The sequence below is a fragment of the Nerophis lumbriciformis genome, linkage group LG11 (assembly GCF_033978685.3).
Source record: "Nerophis lumbriciformis linkage group LG11, RoL_Nlum_v2.1, whole genome shotgun sequence".
In the NCBI taxonomy this organism is placed as follows: Eukaryota; Metazoa; Chordata; class Actinopteri; order Syngnathiformes; family Syngnathidae; genus Nerophis; species Nerophis lumbriciformis.
Genome location: NC_084558.2, coordinates 38,329,928 through 38,347,150, shown reverse-complemented (window position 1 = coordinate 38,347,150; position 17,223 = coordinate 38,329,928). Strand labels below are relative to the sequence as shown.

Sequence of the window (17,223 nt, the reverse complement as noted above, 5' to 3'; positions counted from 1 at the left end):
AATTGCCTTTCAAATGTCTATTCTTGGTGTTGGGTTTTATCAAATAAATTTCCCCCAAAAATGCGACTTATACTCCAGTGCGACTTTGTTTTTTTTCCTTCTTTATTATGCATTTTCAGCCGGTGCGACTTATACTCCGGAGCGACTTATACTCCGAAAAATACGGTACTGCTTGAAATTGCATGCCTTTTTAAACTTTAATAGGATCCAATACTACAACAAATATTACAGTATATTATCATACTTTCCACACATTTTTTTGTCTGAATAAAGATAAATACCTAAATAGCTGCTTGACTTATGACCCATCAAATTAATACAAATTTTACGGTGTTCTTTACAGCATATTACTGTAAATTGAAAATTAAAAAAAAAAAATTAGCCTTAAAATTCTGTTTACAGAGCTGCCATATTTTTACTGTAAAATCTTGTGTTTAACAGTGTATTACTGTAAATGGAAAGATGGTACATTTTGTTTTTACGGTAGAAAAACTGGCAGCTGAGTTGCCAGAATAAAAAAAGAACTGTTTTTCCATTCACAATATTATGTTGTTAAAAACCGATGTAAATTTAACACAAAAATACTGGCAACTCAGCTGCCAGCTTTTTCCGTAAAAACCACCCCCAAAAAACAATGGTACTGTTTTTCCATTTACCGTAAAATGTTGTAAAATTAAAAAATTAAAAAATTAAAAACCCACTATATTTTACAGTAAAATTTTATTTTTACTGTAAAATCGACAGTCTACTTAAAACAATCTATATAATTAATAATGAAATCCGGAGGCAAATTCGTACATTATTCACTGTTACAAGCGGCCCTCTGATGGCAGCCATAACTGCGATGTGGCCCTCAATGAAAAGCAGTTTGACATCCCTGATTTAGAAGGTCCTTCTTATCACAGGGGTTTAAAGGTGTTATGTTCGACTTTCTGCCAGGCCAGCTGACAAAACACAAGACTTTGCGCCACTAATTGGATTCATTTGCCGTCTATTCCCAGCATAAGCAGCAGCTGAAGCGCTGTGGAAAATAGCAATATTGCCACCAAACGAGTCTCCCCAGGGAGTATTTGGGAAAACTGCCACATTCTAAAAACTCCAATGAGACAAACCCGTGACACTTTTGGCAACATCGAGGCTGGGAAGGATCTGCGTTTTGAAATTAAAAGCAAGTAACTAATTCAAGCTATTTGTTGGTGTAAAAAAAAGGCTTGCACTTGAAAAAGTGATAAATAAAATAATTGCAGATAAAACAGTACAGTTTGCTTTGCCACACATATTTCATTTAAAAAGTCAAACACATGCTTAGTTGTCTCTTTCAAAACCAAACAGGTAAATCCGGTCTTTGCTTGTTTCATTGAACGTTTGTGTTATGTTCGGGTATATCGGCAGACGGCGTGACCCCAGGATGCAGAGACCAGCAGCGACATGCAGGCAAGAAGTCTTCGTTTTTTATTTTTTGTATAGAGTTTCTTGGTAATTTTCTGGGTGTAGTTTTAGTTCCTGTCTGGCGCTCTTATTTTGTGGCTTTTCACTTCCTGTTTTCCCATTTCCTGCAGCAGCTTTGCGCCTTTTCCCCCTCACCTGTTTTTTTAGACTTAGACAAACTTTATTAATCCACAAGGGAAATTGTTCCACACAGTAGCTCTGTTACAAATAATTGAAAGGGTAAGGGTGGAAAGGATAATGCAGGTATAAAGATATATATCTATGTTTGTAATTAGCACTGTATAAGTTGACATTTGGTGGTCAGGACGTTATACACTTGTCACTGTCGACGATTCTTTCGACGCTGAGCTCAGGTACGCACATACTTCGTGGACGCCGTCTGCTCCACATTCCTTGTAAGTGTTTTTGCTGTGTTCCAGCATTTTGTTTTGTCATAGTCTATCCAGTCAGAGCACTTCCCTGTTGCGCTAGCTTTTTGTTTGTTTGTTTAATCATTAAATGCCCTTTTTTTTAATTAATGCACGCTGCCTCCTTGGTCGTCTGCATTTAAAATCACTACAACCTTTGTCGTCTCCACGACGCGACACTTGACACATCGCAAGTAGGATGTGGACGCTAAAGTGCAAAACCAGCAAACAGACAATAATGAACCAAAGTCTTCCATTTGGCGGTACTGGCAAATAAACCCTCCTGATTAGGGATCAGAGGCAAGTGAGTCCCCTAATCACTAAACGGGAGCATTGCTTGATTGAAAAACATTTAATCACATTCTTTCGTTAGTCCACAAGTATCAAAGTGGATGAAAAATATAATTTTAATTTAGGTGCTATCACACCAGTAATAAACATGAAGGCAGCTGTAAAAATATACTGTATTTAAAAAAAGTCATATTTAACATGTACAAACCCCGTTTCCATAAGAGTTGGGAAATTGTGTTAGATGTAAATATAAACGGAATACAATGATTTGCAAATACTTTTCAACCCATATTCAATTGAATGCACTACAAAGACAAGATATTTGATGTTCAAACTCATAAACTTTATTTTTTTTTTGCAAATGATAATTAACTTAGAATTTCATGGCTGCAACACGTGCCAAAGTAGTTGGGAATGGGCATGTTCACCACTGTGTTACATCACCTTTTTTTTTAACAACACTCAAACGATCGGGAACCGAGGAAACTAATTGTTGAAGCTTTGAAAGTGGAATTCTTTCCCATTATTGTTTTATGTAGAGCTTCAGTCGTTCAACAGTTCCGGGATCTCCGCTGTCGTATTTTACGCTTCATAATGCACCACACATTTTCGATGGGAGACAGGTCTGGACTGCAGGCGGGCCAGGAAAGTACCCGCACTCTTTTTTTTACGAAGCCACACTGTTGTAACACGTGCTGAATGTGGCTTGGCATTGTCTTGCTGAAATAAGCAGGGGCGTCCATGAAAAAGACGGCGCTTAGATGGCAGCATATGTTGTTCCAAAACCTGTATGTACCTTTCAGCATTAATGGTGCCTTCAAAGATGTGTAAGTTACCCATGCCTTGGGCACTAATGCACCCCCATACCATCACAGATGTTGGCTTTTCAACTTTGCGTCGATAACAGTCTGGATGGTTCGCTTCCCCTTTGGTCCGGATGACACGATGTCGAATATTTCCAAAAACAATTTGAAATGTGGACTCGTCAGACCACAGAACACTTTTCCACTTTGCATCAGTCCATCTTAGATGATCTCGGGCCCAGAGAAGCCGGCGGCGTTTCTGGATGTTGTTGATAAATGCATAGTAGAGCTTTAACTTGCACTTTCAGATGTAGCGACGAACTGTATTTAGTGACTGTGGTTTTCTGAAGTTTTCCTGAGCCCATGTGGTGATATCCTTTAGAGATTGATGTCTGACGGATCGAAGGTCACGGTCATTCAATGTTGGTTTCCGGCCATGCCGCTTACGTGGAGTGATTTCTCCAGATTCTCTGAACCTTTTGATGATATTATGGACCGTAGATGTTGAAATCCCTAAATTCCTTGCAATTGCACGTTGAGAAACATTGTTCTTAAACTGTTTGACTATTTGCTCACACAGTTGTGGACAAAGGGGTGTACCTCGCCCAATCCTTTCTTGTGAAAGACTGAGCATTTTTTTGGGAAGCTGTTTTTATACCCAATCATGGCACCCACCTGTTCCCAATTAGCCCGCACACCTGTGGGATGTTCCAAATAAGTGTTTGATGAGCATTCCTCAACTTTATCAGTATTTATTGCCACCTTTCCCAACGTCTTTGTCACGTGTTGCTGGCATCAAATTCTAAAGTTAATGATTATTTGCAAAAAAAAACATTTTTTATCAGTTTGAACATCAACTATGTTGTCTTTGTAGCATATTCAACTGAATATGGGTTGAAAATGATTTGCAAGTCATTGTATTCCGTTTGTATTTACATCTAACACAATTTCCCAACTCATATGGAAATGGGGTTTGTACCTTAAAATCCTCCACCGACATAAATCTTCAGGATTCAATTTTGTTTTAGCATCTACTGGTTGCCAAGCAACTTGGTTTGTTGAAGAAAACTTGCCAGCGAGCAGGTTAGATTACCTTGGTGACTGACTCTGAGTTTGACTTATCTCTCTTTTTTTGGAAAGGAAAGCCGTGAATTTTCCTCACCTCAGCCTTTATTTCACCTAATCCGCTTTCTTGAATTACCTCGTGATAATTTGAAGTGAATGTTGCAATCACAAGGCCAACGTGAATTCATACATTAGTTTATTTAACGGTTACATTGAAGTACACCACAAGTTTACACTTCAATTCATCATAAAAAGGAATAGGAAGAAACAGAGCTTGGTAGTTACTGATAGAAGGAATAATGCTATGAAATCAGCAAACACTAATCAAACGTTTCAACCCAGGAACCTCGTCGACATCTTCATGGTGGTCTTAGTTTCCAACACTGGACTCATGTTGACGCTGAACACTCCCTCCTGGACGTGGTCGGCTGCTTTGGAGTTCTTCTGATGGACCTTCCTGCTGAGCTCTGGCAACTTCTGACCGATGGCCCCTGAGAGGAAGCGCCGGAGGAGGCGTCTGGCTTCTGAATATTTCTCCGAGCGCTCCGCCTCGGTGAGTGTGGGCCTGGAAGACGACACAAGGCAGGTGTTGGGATTACTTTTTAACGCTTGACCCTAAAAGCGGGAGCTGGTCGCTGACCTCTGCGGGGCACACACACCGAGGCTGTGCCAATAAGCCGAGTAGCTCTGTCCACTCTGCCAGTCCTCCTCCGTCACGCTGCAGTCCAGCGCTGTACTGCCAAAACTGCTCATTCTTGCTGCCTCTGTCAAGAACCATGTTTTTCTGCCTTAAGCATCTCTGTATCCTCCTGAAAACCAGCGTCCTCTGCAGTTGGCATTTGGTTTTTGTAAAATGGGGCTGCGGAGGAGACCCTGCCCCAAGTGGAGGAGTTCAAGTACCTCGGAGTCTTGTTCACGAGTGAGGGAAGAGTGGATCGTGAGATCGACAGGCAGATCGGTGCGGCGTCTTCAGTAATGCGGACGCAGTATCGATCCGTTGTGGTGAAGAAGGAGCTGAGCCGGAAGGCAAAGCTCTCAATTTACCGGTCGATCTACGTTCCCATCCTCACCTATGGTCATGAGCTTTGGGTTATGACCGAAAGGACAGGATCACGGGTACAAGCGGCCGAAATGAGTTTCCTCCGCCGGGTGGCGGGGCTCTCTCTTATGGTGAGAAGCTCTGTCATCCGGGAGGAACTCAAAGTAAAGCCGCTGCTCCTCCACATTGACAGGAGCCAGATGAGGTGGTTCGGGCATCTGGTCAGGATGCCACCCGAACGCCTCCCTAGGGAGGTGTTTAGGGCACATCCGACCGGTAGGAGGCCACGGGGAAGACCCAGGACACGTTGGAAGACTATGTCTCCCGTCTGGCCTCGGAACGCCTCGGGATCCCCCGGGAAGAGCTGGACGAAGTGGCTGGGGAGAGGGAAGTCTGGGCTTCCCTGCTTAGGCTGCTGCCCCCGCGACCCGACCTCGGATAAGCGGAAGAAGATGGGTGGATGGATGGAAAATGGGGCATTTTTTTCAATCTCTGACTAAAGAAATACACCAAAAACACTGTAGAGGACTGTATTAAAAAAAAAAAAAATCTAAAATTGAGTATGTATGCCGGCATCTTTAATTCGGCCCGTGAGACGACAGCAGTTCAATAAACAATGATGGGAAGTATTCATATCTTATACAAATAGCTAGTGGTCCTAAAGCAGGGGTCCCAAAACGTTTTGACCTGGGGGACGCATTGGGTTAAAAAAAATGTGGCCAGGGACCGGGCCACGTGTGTGTGTGTGTGTGTGTGTGTGTGCGCGTGTGTGTGTGTGTGTGTGTGTGTGTGTGTGTGTGTGTGTGTGTGTGTGTGTGTGTGTGTGTGTGTGTATATATATATATGTATATATGTATGTATGTATGTATGTATGTATGTATGTACGGTATATATATATATGTATATGTCTCATTGCAGATTAGACAAACTGCCTTTTCCTTACATTGATCAAAAAAAAGTCATATGTCCACTGATGTTTAAAAACTCTACATTCGGAGTCTAATTTACGTTTCCCCAACGATTTTGCCATTTTTTTCCCTCGTACATTAATTGACTGAAAGAGCGCGCACTTACCGCGCTCTCGCCCGACTTTGCAGCGCGAGTGTGATGATTGTCACGTTATCGATGGAAAAATGCATTTTTCGACAATATGATTTGCCTGAGCGGTTAGGAGACCCAGGAACAAGTGGTAGAAAATGGATTGATGGATGGGCAAGAAAGAACCGATAAAAAAAATAATAATAATTTTTTTTTAATATATATATATATATATATTTATTTTATTTATTTTTTTTTTTACTCGGGACAACTTGCGGGCTGGATTTTGGACGCTGGCCACAGTTTGGGTCCCCTTTCCTAAAGCTACCATTTTCTTGCTATCTAGTGGACAACGAAATTACTTCAACCACTAATTGTTCTTGCTAGATTAGTGGCACACCCAATCCGAACAACCTTCCCTAGTCATGGTGCAACAAACAAAAAAATCAACCAGCACAAAAAGTCAACACATATACCAACCTGCTGATTGAACTTCGTTATAATTTTGGATATTATAAAAAAAAACGTCAATTTAACATAAAAAAATAATAAATCTAAATTACACCCATATAAATCCATTAAAAGGGATGATGGGAAAAATGCAAAACACCCTCTCCACGCTTCTCCATGTTTGGTGCATTTTAGCTGCTTGATATTTCTGATTGATTAAACAACTTTAAGGAGGTTGTCACGGAAGTAAACAAGGTAGAAGTTGAATTTTACACATACTGTTGATAACCAATTATAATAAATATTAATCTTTTTATTTATTTATATATATAGCCAAGGTTACTGTGGTTTATCTGTTAGAAAGTGCAGGGTAGAGCAGAATATTTGTTAGGTCGGGGGAAAACACGGAGGCTATTTCATCCCTACAAGCCTGTTTCGCAAGTTTCCCTGCTCTTCAGGGGATTTTATAAATATAAATTATAAAAAATATATAAATATATAAAATCCCCTGAAAGGCAGGGAAACCTGCAAGACAGACTTGTTTCTTCGTGTTTTGTACCCGACCTAAAAAAAAAATATATATATATATATTTATATATATATATATACTGTATATTAGTTACTTTACATGCAGTTGGCGCCCCCGGCCAAATTTTTTAAGCCCAGAGCGGCCCCCCCACTCAAAAGGTGTGGACCCCCCTGATAAAGTGCATTATTTTGATGCCATTATCTGGCGCCTTCCTAAGCAATGGAAAAAGTGATTAAAACTAGCGTGAGATGCAAGCGAGAACAACTTACTTGTCTTCTGTGTCCGTGGGTCCGGTTCGGCGGTATGCGGCGGTATGAGAATTGGCCAGCGAGGGTGGACAAGAGGATTAGTGGCCGTGTTTACATAGTTGTGTGTCTGCAGTTATTTCGGTTACATGCTGCTGGTATGATGAGACGCAAGGCACACTTGTCTGCGCCATATGTTAACGCTTTTGACGCCTCCCGACGTGTAGAGCAAGAATTTTTAAGACAGGAGATGATATCATACAAAGTAAACTTGCATACACTTTATAGTAGTCAGTGTACAGGTAATATTGCAGTATAGATTCACTATATACTGAAAATGACTCAACACTGGGGCAGGGCACTAATTGCCGGTACCTGGGAATTGATACAGGTACATAACAATACTATTTTTCAATACTTTTGTGTAAGTTGTTATCTTGTTTTGTTGTACTTCTGTGTCTCATTTGGAAGTGCTGTACTGTATTATATAGTAGACTCTACATGCTGTTGCAATTTCAAGACGTTAGATGGCTGGAGTGTGTAAGATACGGTGTGTTGCCTTAGCCAGGGAGTAGTCTTTGCCATTAGGGTGAATGTGCCGGTCTGTTGACCCCTAAAAATGTGCAGGGTTTGGTGGTAGCGGGGGTGTATATTGCAGCCCAGAAGAGTTAGGGCTGCAAGGTGTTCTGGGTATTTGTTCTATTGTGTTTATGTTGTGTTACGGTGCGGATGTTCTCCCAAAATGTGTTTGTCATTCTTGTTTGGTGTGGATTCACAGTGTGGCGTATATTTCTAACAGTGTTAAAGTTGTTTATACAGCAAAGGCCCCCTAGCCAGGGATAAGGTGAAGACCTCAACGGCGGAGCAGGCGGAAGACGATAGATGTAAGAACTACCACAACGGCTGCGATGGCGGAAGAAGGCACCCCCACATCCATGTGGGCCCAGTTATGGGGAAATAACAACCCAAGACCTCAACGGTGGAACAGGCGGAGGATGATTACTAACCCTATGGAGCGTCACAACGGCTGGGATGGCGGATGAAGGCTGCAGCAGAAAAGGGTCCCCAGTCGTCTTGAACTCCATGCCACTGGGCCCTGACCCCGGATCTGTCAAGGATCGTGTTGTGACTGTCTGTGCACCAGTCTCCCCACGTTAAACAAAGTCACGCACAGGCATCCTCCATAAAGGGATACCCCCCTACCAGGAGGATCGTCATACTCTCGTCGAGTGACCGCCGATGATGAGTATATCATGCAAAAGCGCAGACTCCAACCATTAGAATACTTTGTATAGTTCAAGACTTACGGCAATTTGAAAGCATCACTGCACATCATAATGGCAGCTACAGTTTCCATCTTAAAGATCAAAAATAATTATTTGGGAATGCAGGCGGGTCAGACTGAAAAGCTTAAAGGGGAACATTATCACCAGACCTATGTAAGCGTCAATATATACCTTGATGTTGCAGAAAAAAGACCATATATTTTTTTAACCGATTTCCGAACTCTAAATGGGTGAATTTTGGCGAATTAAACGCCTTTCTATTATTCGCTCTCGGAGCGATGACGTCACAACGTGGCGTCACATCGGGAAGCAATCCGCCATTTTCTCAAACACCGAGTCAAATCAGCTGTTATTTTCCGTTTTTTCGACTGTTTTCCGTACCTTGGAGACATCATGCCTCGTCGGTGTGTTGTCGGAGGGTGTAACAACACGAACAGGGACGGATTCAAGTTGCACCAGTGGCCCAAAGATGCGAAAGTGGCAAGAAATTGGACGTTTGTTCCGCACACTTTACCGACGAAAGCTATGCTACGACAGAGATGGCAAGAATGTGTGGATATCCTGCGACACTCAAAGCAGATGCATTTCCAACGTTAAAGTCAAAGAAATCTGCCGCCAGACCCCCATTGAATCTGCCGGAGTGTGTGAGCAATTCAGGGACAAAGGACCTCGGTAGCACGGCAAGCAATGGCGGCAGTTTGTTCCCGCAGACGAGCGAGCTAAACCCCCTGGATGTCTTGGCTCACACCATCCCTTATGCCACCGAAGATGATCAAGAGAAGAATATCGACCCTAGCTTCCCTGGCCTGCTGACATCAACTCCAAAACTGGACAGATCTGCTTTCAGGAAAAGAGTGCGGATGAGGGTATGTCTACAGAATATATTAATTGATGAAAATTGGGCTGTCTGCACTCTCAAAGTGCATGTTGTTGCCAAATGTATTTCATATGCTGTAAACCTAGTTCATAGTTGTTAGTTTCCTTTAATGCCAAACAAACACATACCAATTAGAAGGCGATCGCCGAATTCGTCCTCGCTTTCTCCCGTGTCGCTGGCTGTCGTGTCGTTTTCGTGGGTTTCGCTTGCATACGGTTCAAACCGATATGGCTCAATAGCTTCAGTTTCTTCTTCAATTTTGTTTTCGCTACCTGCCTCCACACTACAACCATCCGTTTCAATACATTCGTAATCTGTTGAATCGCTTAAACCGCTGAAATCCGAGTCTGAATCCGAGCTAATGTCGCTATAGCTTGCTGTTCTTTCCGCCATGTTTGTTTGTGTTGGCTTCACTATGTGACGTCACAGGAAAATGGACGGGTGTATATAACAATGGTTAAAATCAGGCACTTTGAAGCTTTTTTTAGGGATATTGCGTGATGGGTAAAATTTTGAAAAAAACTTCGAAAAATATAATAAGCCACTGGGAACTGATTTTTAATGTTTTTAACCATTCTGAAATTGTGATAATGTTCCCCTTTAAAGATCTAAAATAATTATTTGGGAATGCAGGCGGGTCAGACTGAAAAGCTTAACAGCCCGGCCCTTATTTTGCCCAGGTCTGGGTTAAGGTAGTAGAATGGTCAAGTGTGTCTCCTCAAGAACCGCAGCTCTGCAGTGTCGACAACACTCATGTACCCTACATTGTGACCATACTTGCCAACCTTGAGACCTCCGATTTCGGGAGGGGGTGGGGATGGGCGTGGTCGGGGTGGGACGGGGGCGTGGTTGGGGGCGTGGCTAAAAGGGGAGGAGTATATTTACAGCTAGAATTCACCAAGTCAAGTATTTCATATTGGCCCTGCGATGAGGTGGCGACTTGTCCAGGGTGTACCCCGCCTTCCGCCCGATTGTAGCTGAGATAGGCTCCAGCGCCCCCTGCGACCCCAAAGGGAATAAGCGGTAGAAAATGGATGGATGGATGGAAGTATTTCATATATATATATATATATATATATATATATATATATATATATATATATATATATATATAAAATAAATACTTGAATTTCAGTGTTCATTTATTTACACGTATACACACACATAACACTCATCTACTCATTGTTGAGTTAAGGGTTGAATTGTCCATCCTTGTTCTATTCTCTGTCACTATTTTTCGAACCATGCTGAACACCCTCTCTGAGCATTGATGTGTGGCACGCACAAAAGTGCTTTCATCAAATGCACTAGATGGCAGTATTGTCCTGTTTAAGAGTGTCACAACATTGCTGTTTACGGCAGACGAACTGCTTTACGGTATACAAAAAAGTGACTGCTGTTGTTGTGTGTTGTTGCCACGCTGGGAGGACGTTAATGAAACTGCCTAACAATAAACCCACATAAGAAACCAAGAACTCGCCCTCCATCATTCTATAGTTATAACGTGATTGGGCAGGTACGCTTTTTTATATTGTGGAGGACCTGAGTCCGCCTGAATTTCGGGAGATTTTCGGGAGAAAATTTGTCCCGGGAGGTTTTCGGGAGAGGCGCTGAATTTCGGGAGTCTCCCGGAAAATCCGGGAGGGTTGGCAAGTATTATTGTGACGCTACTACCACCGATAATGGCAATGGCAATGGCAATAATGGCTGTGTGTTGGCTCATTCTCAGTGCATAGTGAATGTATACCGCTATACAAGTTGTACACTGACTACTATAAAGTTTACTTTATGTGGTACTCTCCCTCAACTGAAATGTAAGGAAAAAAGCAGCAGTCTTTGAGAAGGACCTGTTTGTATGGGCAGGCAAAGACAAACAGGGATGGATGGTGAAGATAGAGGCCTGCATGCAGGGCGAGGTTACCTGAAAAGCAATGAGAAGTCCATTAGCGTTGCTGAAAGCCCTCTAATCTGATGGCATCAGTGCTTGAGGGCAGAGAAAGAAAGCACAAACAAAGTTATCAGGACACCATAGCCCCCCAAAAAAAGCACCCAGGCACCCCTGCAGATATGACTATATAAGGTGGCTCCTGATGCACCTGGAAGCTGAGAGGCGAACCATGGAAGACAAGGCTACAGAAAATGGAGTGGCAGCCATGGCCGCCTGCTACCAGCGCTTTGACCCGTCGGCGTACCTGCAGTACAACTACACTCCACCGCGGGCTGACTTTGACCGGAAGGACAGCATTGTGCCCTGGAAACTGGCGTGCTTGCATCGAGCCTTCACGGAAGGTAAGCAAAGACAAGGCAAGACACGCAGGTCATCTTGCAACCAGAGCCTGTCGCCTCCAACACGTACAAAGCGTTACAGCTACAATCTCATATCAGCGCATTTAAGACGGGACAGAAAAAGAAAACAGAAATAATAATAATGTCAGCTGGGACCTGGTTTGAGAACCTGTGACTCGATAGAACAAAAAAAAAAATAGCACATAAGGCAATGGCAAACAACAACATACCTACTAGGGTGTAATATTGATTTGTTTGAGAGGGGACAGACAGAACAAAAGACAACAAGAATATCAAGTCCGAGTTCTTGGTTTGGATTCATTCAAGAGGTAGACAGACCGCAACAATAGAGAATAAAACGGGATAAAATTAGAGATGTCCGATAATGTCTTTTTTGCCGATATCCGATATTGTCCAACTCTTAATTACCGATACCGATATATACAGTTGTGGAATCAACACATTATTATGCCTAATTTTGTTGTGATGCCCCGCTGGATGCATTAAACCAGGGGTCACCAACGCAGTGCCCGCGGGCACCAGGTCGCCCGTAAGGACCAGATGAGTCGCCCGCTGGCCTGTTCTAAAAATAGCTCAAATAGCAGCACTTACCAGTGAGCTGCCTCTATTTTTTTAAATTGTATTTATTTACTAGCAAGCTGGTCTCGCTTTGCTCGACATTTTTAATTCTAAGAGAGACAAAACTCAAATAGAATTTGAAAATCCAAGAAAATATTTTAAAGACTTGGGTCTTCACTTGTTTAAATAAGTGCATTTATTTTTTTACTTTGCTTCTTATAACTTTCAGAAAGACAATTTTAGAGAAAAAATACAACCTTAAAAATGATTTTAGGATTTTTAAACACATATACCTTTTAAATTCCTTCCTCTTCTTTCCTGACAATTTAAATCAATGTTCAAGTATTTTTTTTTTAAATTATTGTAAAGAATAATAAATACATTTTAATTTAATTCTTCATTTTAGCATCTGTTTTTTCGACGAAAAATATTTGTGAAATATTTCTTCAAACTTATTATGATTAAAATTCAAAAAAAATATTCTGGCAAATCTAGAAAATCTGTAGAATCAAATTTAAATCTTATTTCAAAGCCTTTTGAATTTCTTTTTAAAATTTTGTTCTGGAAAATCTAGAAGAAATAATGATTTGTCTTTGTTAGAAATATAGCTTGGTCCAATTTGTTGTATATTCTTACAAAGTGCAGATTGGATTTTAATCTATTTAAAACATGTCATTAAAATTCTAAAATTAATCTTAATCAGGAAAAATTACTAATGATGTTCCATAAATTATTTTTTTAATTTTTCAAAAATATTCGAATTAACTAGTTTTTCTCTTCTTTTTTTCGGTTGAATTTTGAATTTTAAAGAGTCGAAATTGAAGATAAACGGTTTCATTTAATTTTCATTTTTTTCGTGTTTTCTCCTCTTTTAAACCATTCAATTAAGTGTTTTTTTCATCATTTATTCTCTACAAAAAACCTTCCGTAAAAGATAAATATCATTCATTATTAATAATAATGGTAAATTGAGCAAATTGGCTATTTCTGGCAATTTATTTAAGTGTGTATCAAACTGGTAGCCCTTCGCATTAATCAGTACCCAAGAAGTAGCTCTTGGTTTCAAAAAGGTTGGTGACCCCTGCATTGAACAATGTAACTTTACCATGAATTGATTAACGTGGACCCCGACTTAAACAAGTTGAAAAACGTATTTGGGTGTTACCATTTAGTGGTCAATTGTACGGAATATGTACTGTACTGTGCAATCTACTAATACAAGTTTCAATCAATCAATGGTAGCGAGGGGTTTATATTGTAGCGTCCCGGAAGAGTTAGTGCTGCAAGGGGTTCTGGGTATTTGTTCTGTTGTGTTTATGTTGAGTTACGGTGCGGATGTACTACCGAAATGTGTTTGTTATTCTTGTTTGGTGTGGGTTCACAGTGTGGCGCATATTTGTAACAGTGTTAAAGTTGTTTGTACGGCCACCCTCAGTGTGACCTGTATGGCTGTTGATCAAGTATGCATTGCATTCACTTATGTGCGTGTGTGTAAAAGCTGCATATATTATGTGACTGGGCCGGCACGCTGTTTGTATGGAGGAAAAGCGGACGTGACGACAGGTTGTAGAGCACACTAAAGGCAGTGCCTTTAGTATTGTCCGGGTTGAAATCGTGATAATGGTTGTCCCGCGAGATTTTCGGGACGGGCATTGAAATTCGGAAGTCTCCCGGGAAAATCGTGAGGTTGAAACCGATACCGATAATTTCCGATATTACATTTTAAAGCATTTATCGACATCTTTATCCTACTTTGACATTTTAAAGATATTTTGTACGCACATCCCATCACAAATCAAAGACAATAATTCCACAGTCCAGCTAAGTGCTTTTAAAAGCAGTAACCTCCGCCCCAATCATGTGATTGTGCCTTTTCCAGACTTGACTTTCTTTCGCTTTCTAATCAGCTTCAACATTCGTTAAGACAGTCAAGGTGCTAAACCAAGCGTGTCAAACTCATTTTAATTGAGGGCCACTTGCAGTTACGGCTGCTCTTAGAGGGCCGCATCTAACTGTAAATCATATTATTACACAATTGCTTTAGCATTTGATTATTATATTTTTTGTACATATAATGTAAAAAAAAAACAGTTACATATATGTTAGTTTTTTTTTTTTTTTACAGCATAGTACTGTAAATGTAAAAACAGTACCAATGTTTGTTTTTTTTCCGGTAAACTTCTACGTTTGTCATTTCCTCGATGTGTTACTGTAAATGGAAAAACAGTACCCCAAAACTGTCCGCTCAGTTGCTAGTTTTTTATCGTAAAAAACAGTGATTGGATTTTTCCATTTTAGATTTGCTGTAAAAAAAACAACACTATTTTATGAAAAAAATGACAGCTTAATCACCACAATTTTACAGTCAAATGTACAGTGGGTTTTTTTACAGCTTCCCAGCAGGCACAAGACATTGATTCAACGTTGATGATACACACATGTCCTTTAAAACTGTGTTTGAAACAACATTGCAAAATAGTTGTATTTGTAAATTGAGACAACGTTGGTGTCTAACGTTGGATCAACGTTGTTGGTTGGGAAATGACTGAATTTCAATGGTCAAATCAACGTCACAAATTGACATTGAATAAACGTCATCAAAAAGCATGTTGTTTCAACGTTGCATTTGTGTTGTAGAATATTGGCTGGAAAATGACCAACATTCAGTGGTCAATCAACGTGGGAACCCAACATTGATTAAACGTCGTCAAAAAGCATGTTGTTCCAACGTTAGGTCTGAGTTGCTCAACGTCAGGGCCTAATTTAACAAGTTCTCAACATTGTTTTAATGTTGTGTGCCTGCTGGGTTATTACTGTAAATGTAACAAAAGTATCTTGGTTTTTTTTCTTCTTTGAAATTCTATGGTTATTGTTTTTCCGGGATTATACCTTAAAATCTATTACTATCATTTTTGCAGTGTACAATTTGATAGATAACTTGCTTTGAAACCACAAATCAAGCAGATATTCAATGATTTGTTTACAAAAAAATGAACGTATGATAATATATTTGTTGTAGGGATGTCCGATAATGGCTTTTTGCCGATATTCCGATATTGTCCAACTCTTTAATTACCGATACCGATATCAACCGATATATACAGTCGTGGAATTAACACATTATTATGCCTAATTTGGACAACCAGGTATGGTGAAGATAAGGTACTTTAAAAAAAAATTAATAAAATAAAATAAGATAAATAAATTAAAAACATTTTCTTGAATAAAAAAGAAAGTAAAACAATATAAAAACAGTTACATAGAAACTAGTAATTAATGAAAATGAGTCAAATTAACTGTTAAAGGTTAGTACTATTAGTGAACCAGCAGCACGCACAATCATGTGTGCTTACGGACTGTATCCCTTGCAGACTGTATTGATATATATTGATATATAATGTAGGAACCAGAATATTAATAACAGAAAGAAACAACCCTTTTGTGTGAATGAGTGAGAATGAGTGTAAATGGGGGAGGGAGGTTTTTTGGGTTGGTGCACTAATTGTAAGTGTATCTTGTGTTTTTTATGTTGATTTAATAAAAAAATAAAATAAAATAAAAAATAAAAAAAAACGATACCGATAATTTCCGATATTCCATTTTAACGCATTTATCGGCATTTCTAATTTGTTGCATTATTAAATTATATTAAGGTTTTAAAAATATGCAATTGCACATAGCACATGTATTTTTTTCTGTCGAAATGGAGCGACCAAATACTTTTAGTAGGAAAAGATAAAGTCCTTTATTGACGCATATTTTTTTCTCAGGCGTTTGCCTTGAGTTTGACACCTGTGTGCTAAACAGATTAATATGTTCGTGTCGCCAAGGTGACGTGAGCGGCAAGCTGCTGGTGGACATCGGATCGGGTCCCACCCTGTACCAGGTCCTGAGCGGCTGCGAGGTCTTCAACGAGGTGGTCCTTACAGACTTCCTGGAGGTCAACCGCAAGGAGTTGAGGCGCTGGCTGCAGGGCGAGGAAGGCTGCAGCCTGGACTGGACGCCATACCTGCAGCACGTCTGCAAGCTGGAGGGGCGACGGTATTTGGTGTGGCACTTTGATCCTTTTATTCAGTTTCTGTGGTCAAATGATCACGTTGATGTTTCAGGCCCTCGGCATGGACAGAGAAAGCCGCCAAGCTCCGCCGGGCGATCACCGACATCCTCCCGGTGGACGTACACCGTCCTCAGCCCCTGGACCCTCGAGTCCTTCCCCCCGCGGGGGCCGACTGCCTGGTGTCCTGCTTCTGCCTGGAGAGCGTGAGCCCAGACCTGGCCGCCTTCACCAAGGCCCTGGGCCACATTCAGAACCTTCTCCGGCCCGGCGGCCACCTCCTGCTCATCGGCGCCTTGGGAGAGAGCTTCTATTTCGGGGGCCCCGGGGTAAAGATACCCGTGGTCCCGCTGGATGAGGCGGAGGTGTGCGCCAGTCTTAAGGAGAGCGGCTACACCCTGATCAGACTGGAGGTGTACACCCTGCCCCAGGACATGAGAGTGGGGGTGGATGACGTCACCGGGGTGTTTTTCGCCAAGGCCAGGAAGGACTAAACAGTGTATTCTAGTGTAAAAGTAAAAACACTCACAGAATATGACATTTTACTTAAATATATACGTTGTTTTTTTATCCTTTTATATGCCTTTGCTTTTCAGGTGATGGACCAGACGCCAGCTGGTGTTGGAATGTGATCACACAGTGCCCCCTGCAGTCCAAACGACGTCATTACAGCAGATGAGTCTTTTAAAAAATTGTATTTATGCTAGATGACATGAAATATGTAAGTAAATATTATTCAAAAAATATGAATAACATCATAGTACATTTTAATGTGTTTAAAAATGTTATGAAAAAATATCATATATTCTGTGACATATATTCGTT

General features: G+C 40.9%; 1 protein-coding gene across 1 annotated transcript; it reads left to right on the top strand.

The window, feature by feature from the left end:
* Window positions 1-11,594: 11,594 nt before the first annotated feature.
* LOC133610033 (phenylethanolamine N-methyltransferase) lies at window positions 11,595-17,213 on the top strand. Its single transcript, XM_061966093.2, has 4 exons — window positions 11,595-11,768; window positions 16,175-16,385; window positions 16,454-16,913; window positions 16,995-17,213. Exons 1-3 carry the CDS (start codon window positions 11,597-11,599, stop codon window positions 16,890-16,892), a joined length of 822 nt encoding a protein of 273 aa, XP_061822077.1. The 5' UTR covers window positions 11,595-11,596; the 3' UTR covers window positions 16,893-16,913; window positions 16,995-17,213.
* Window positions 17,214-17,223: the final 10 nt, after the last annotated feature.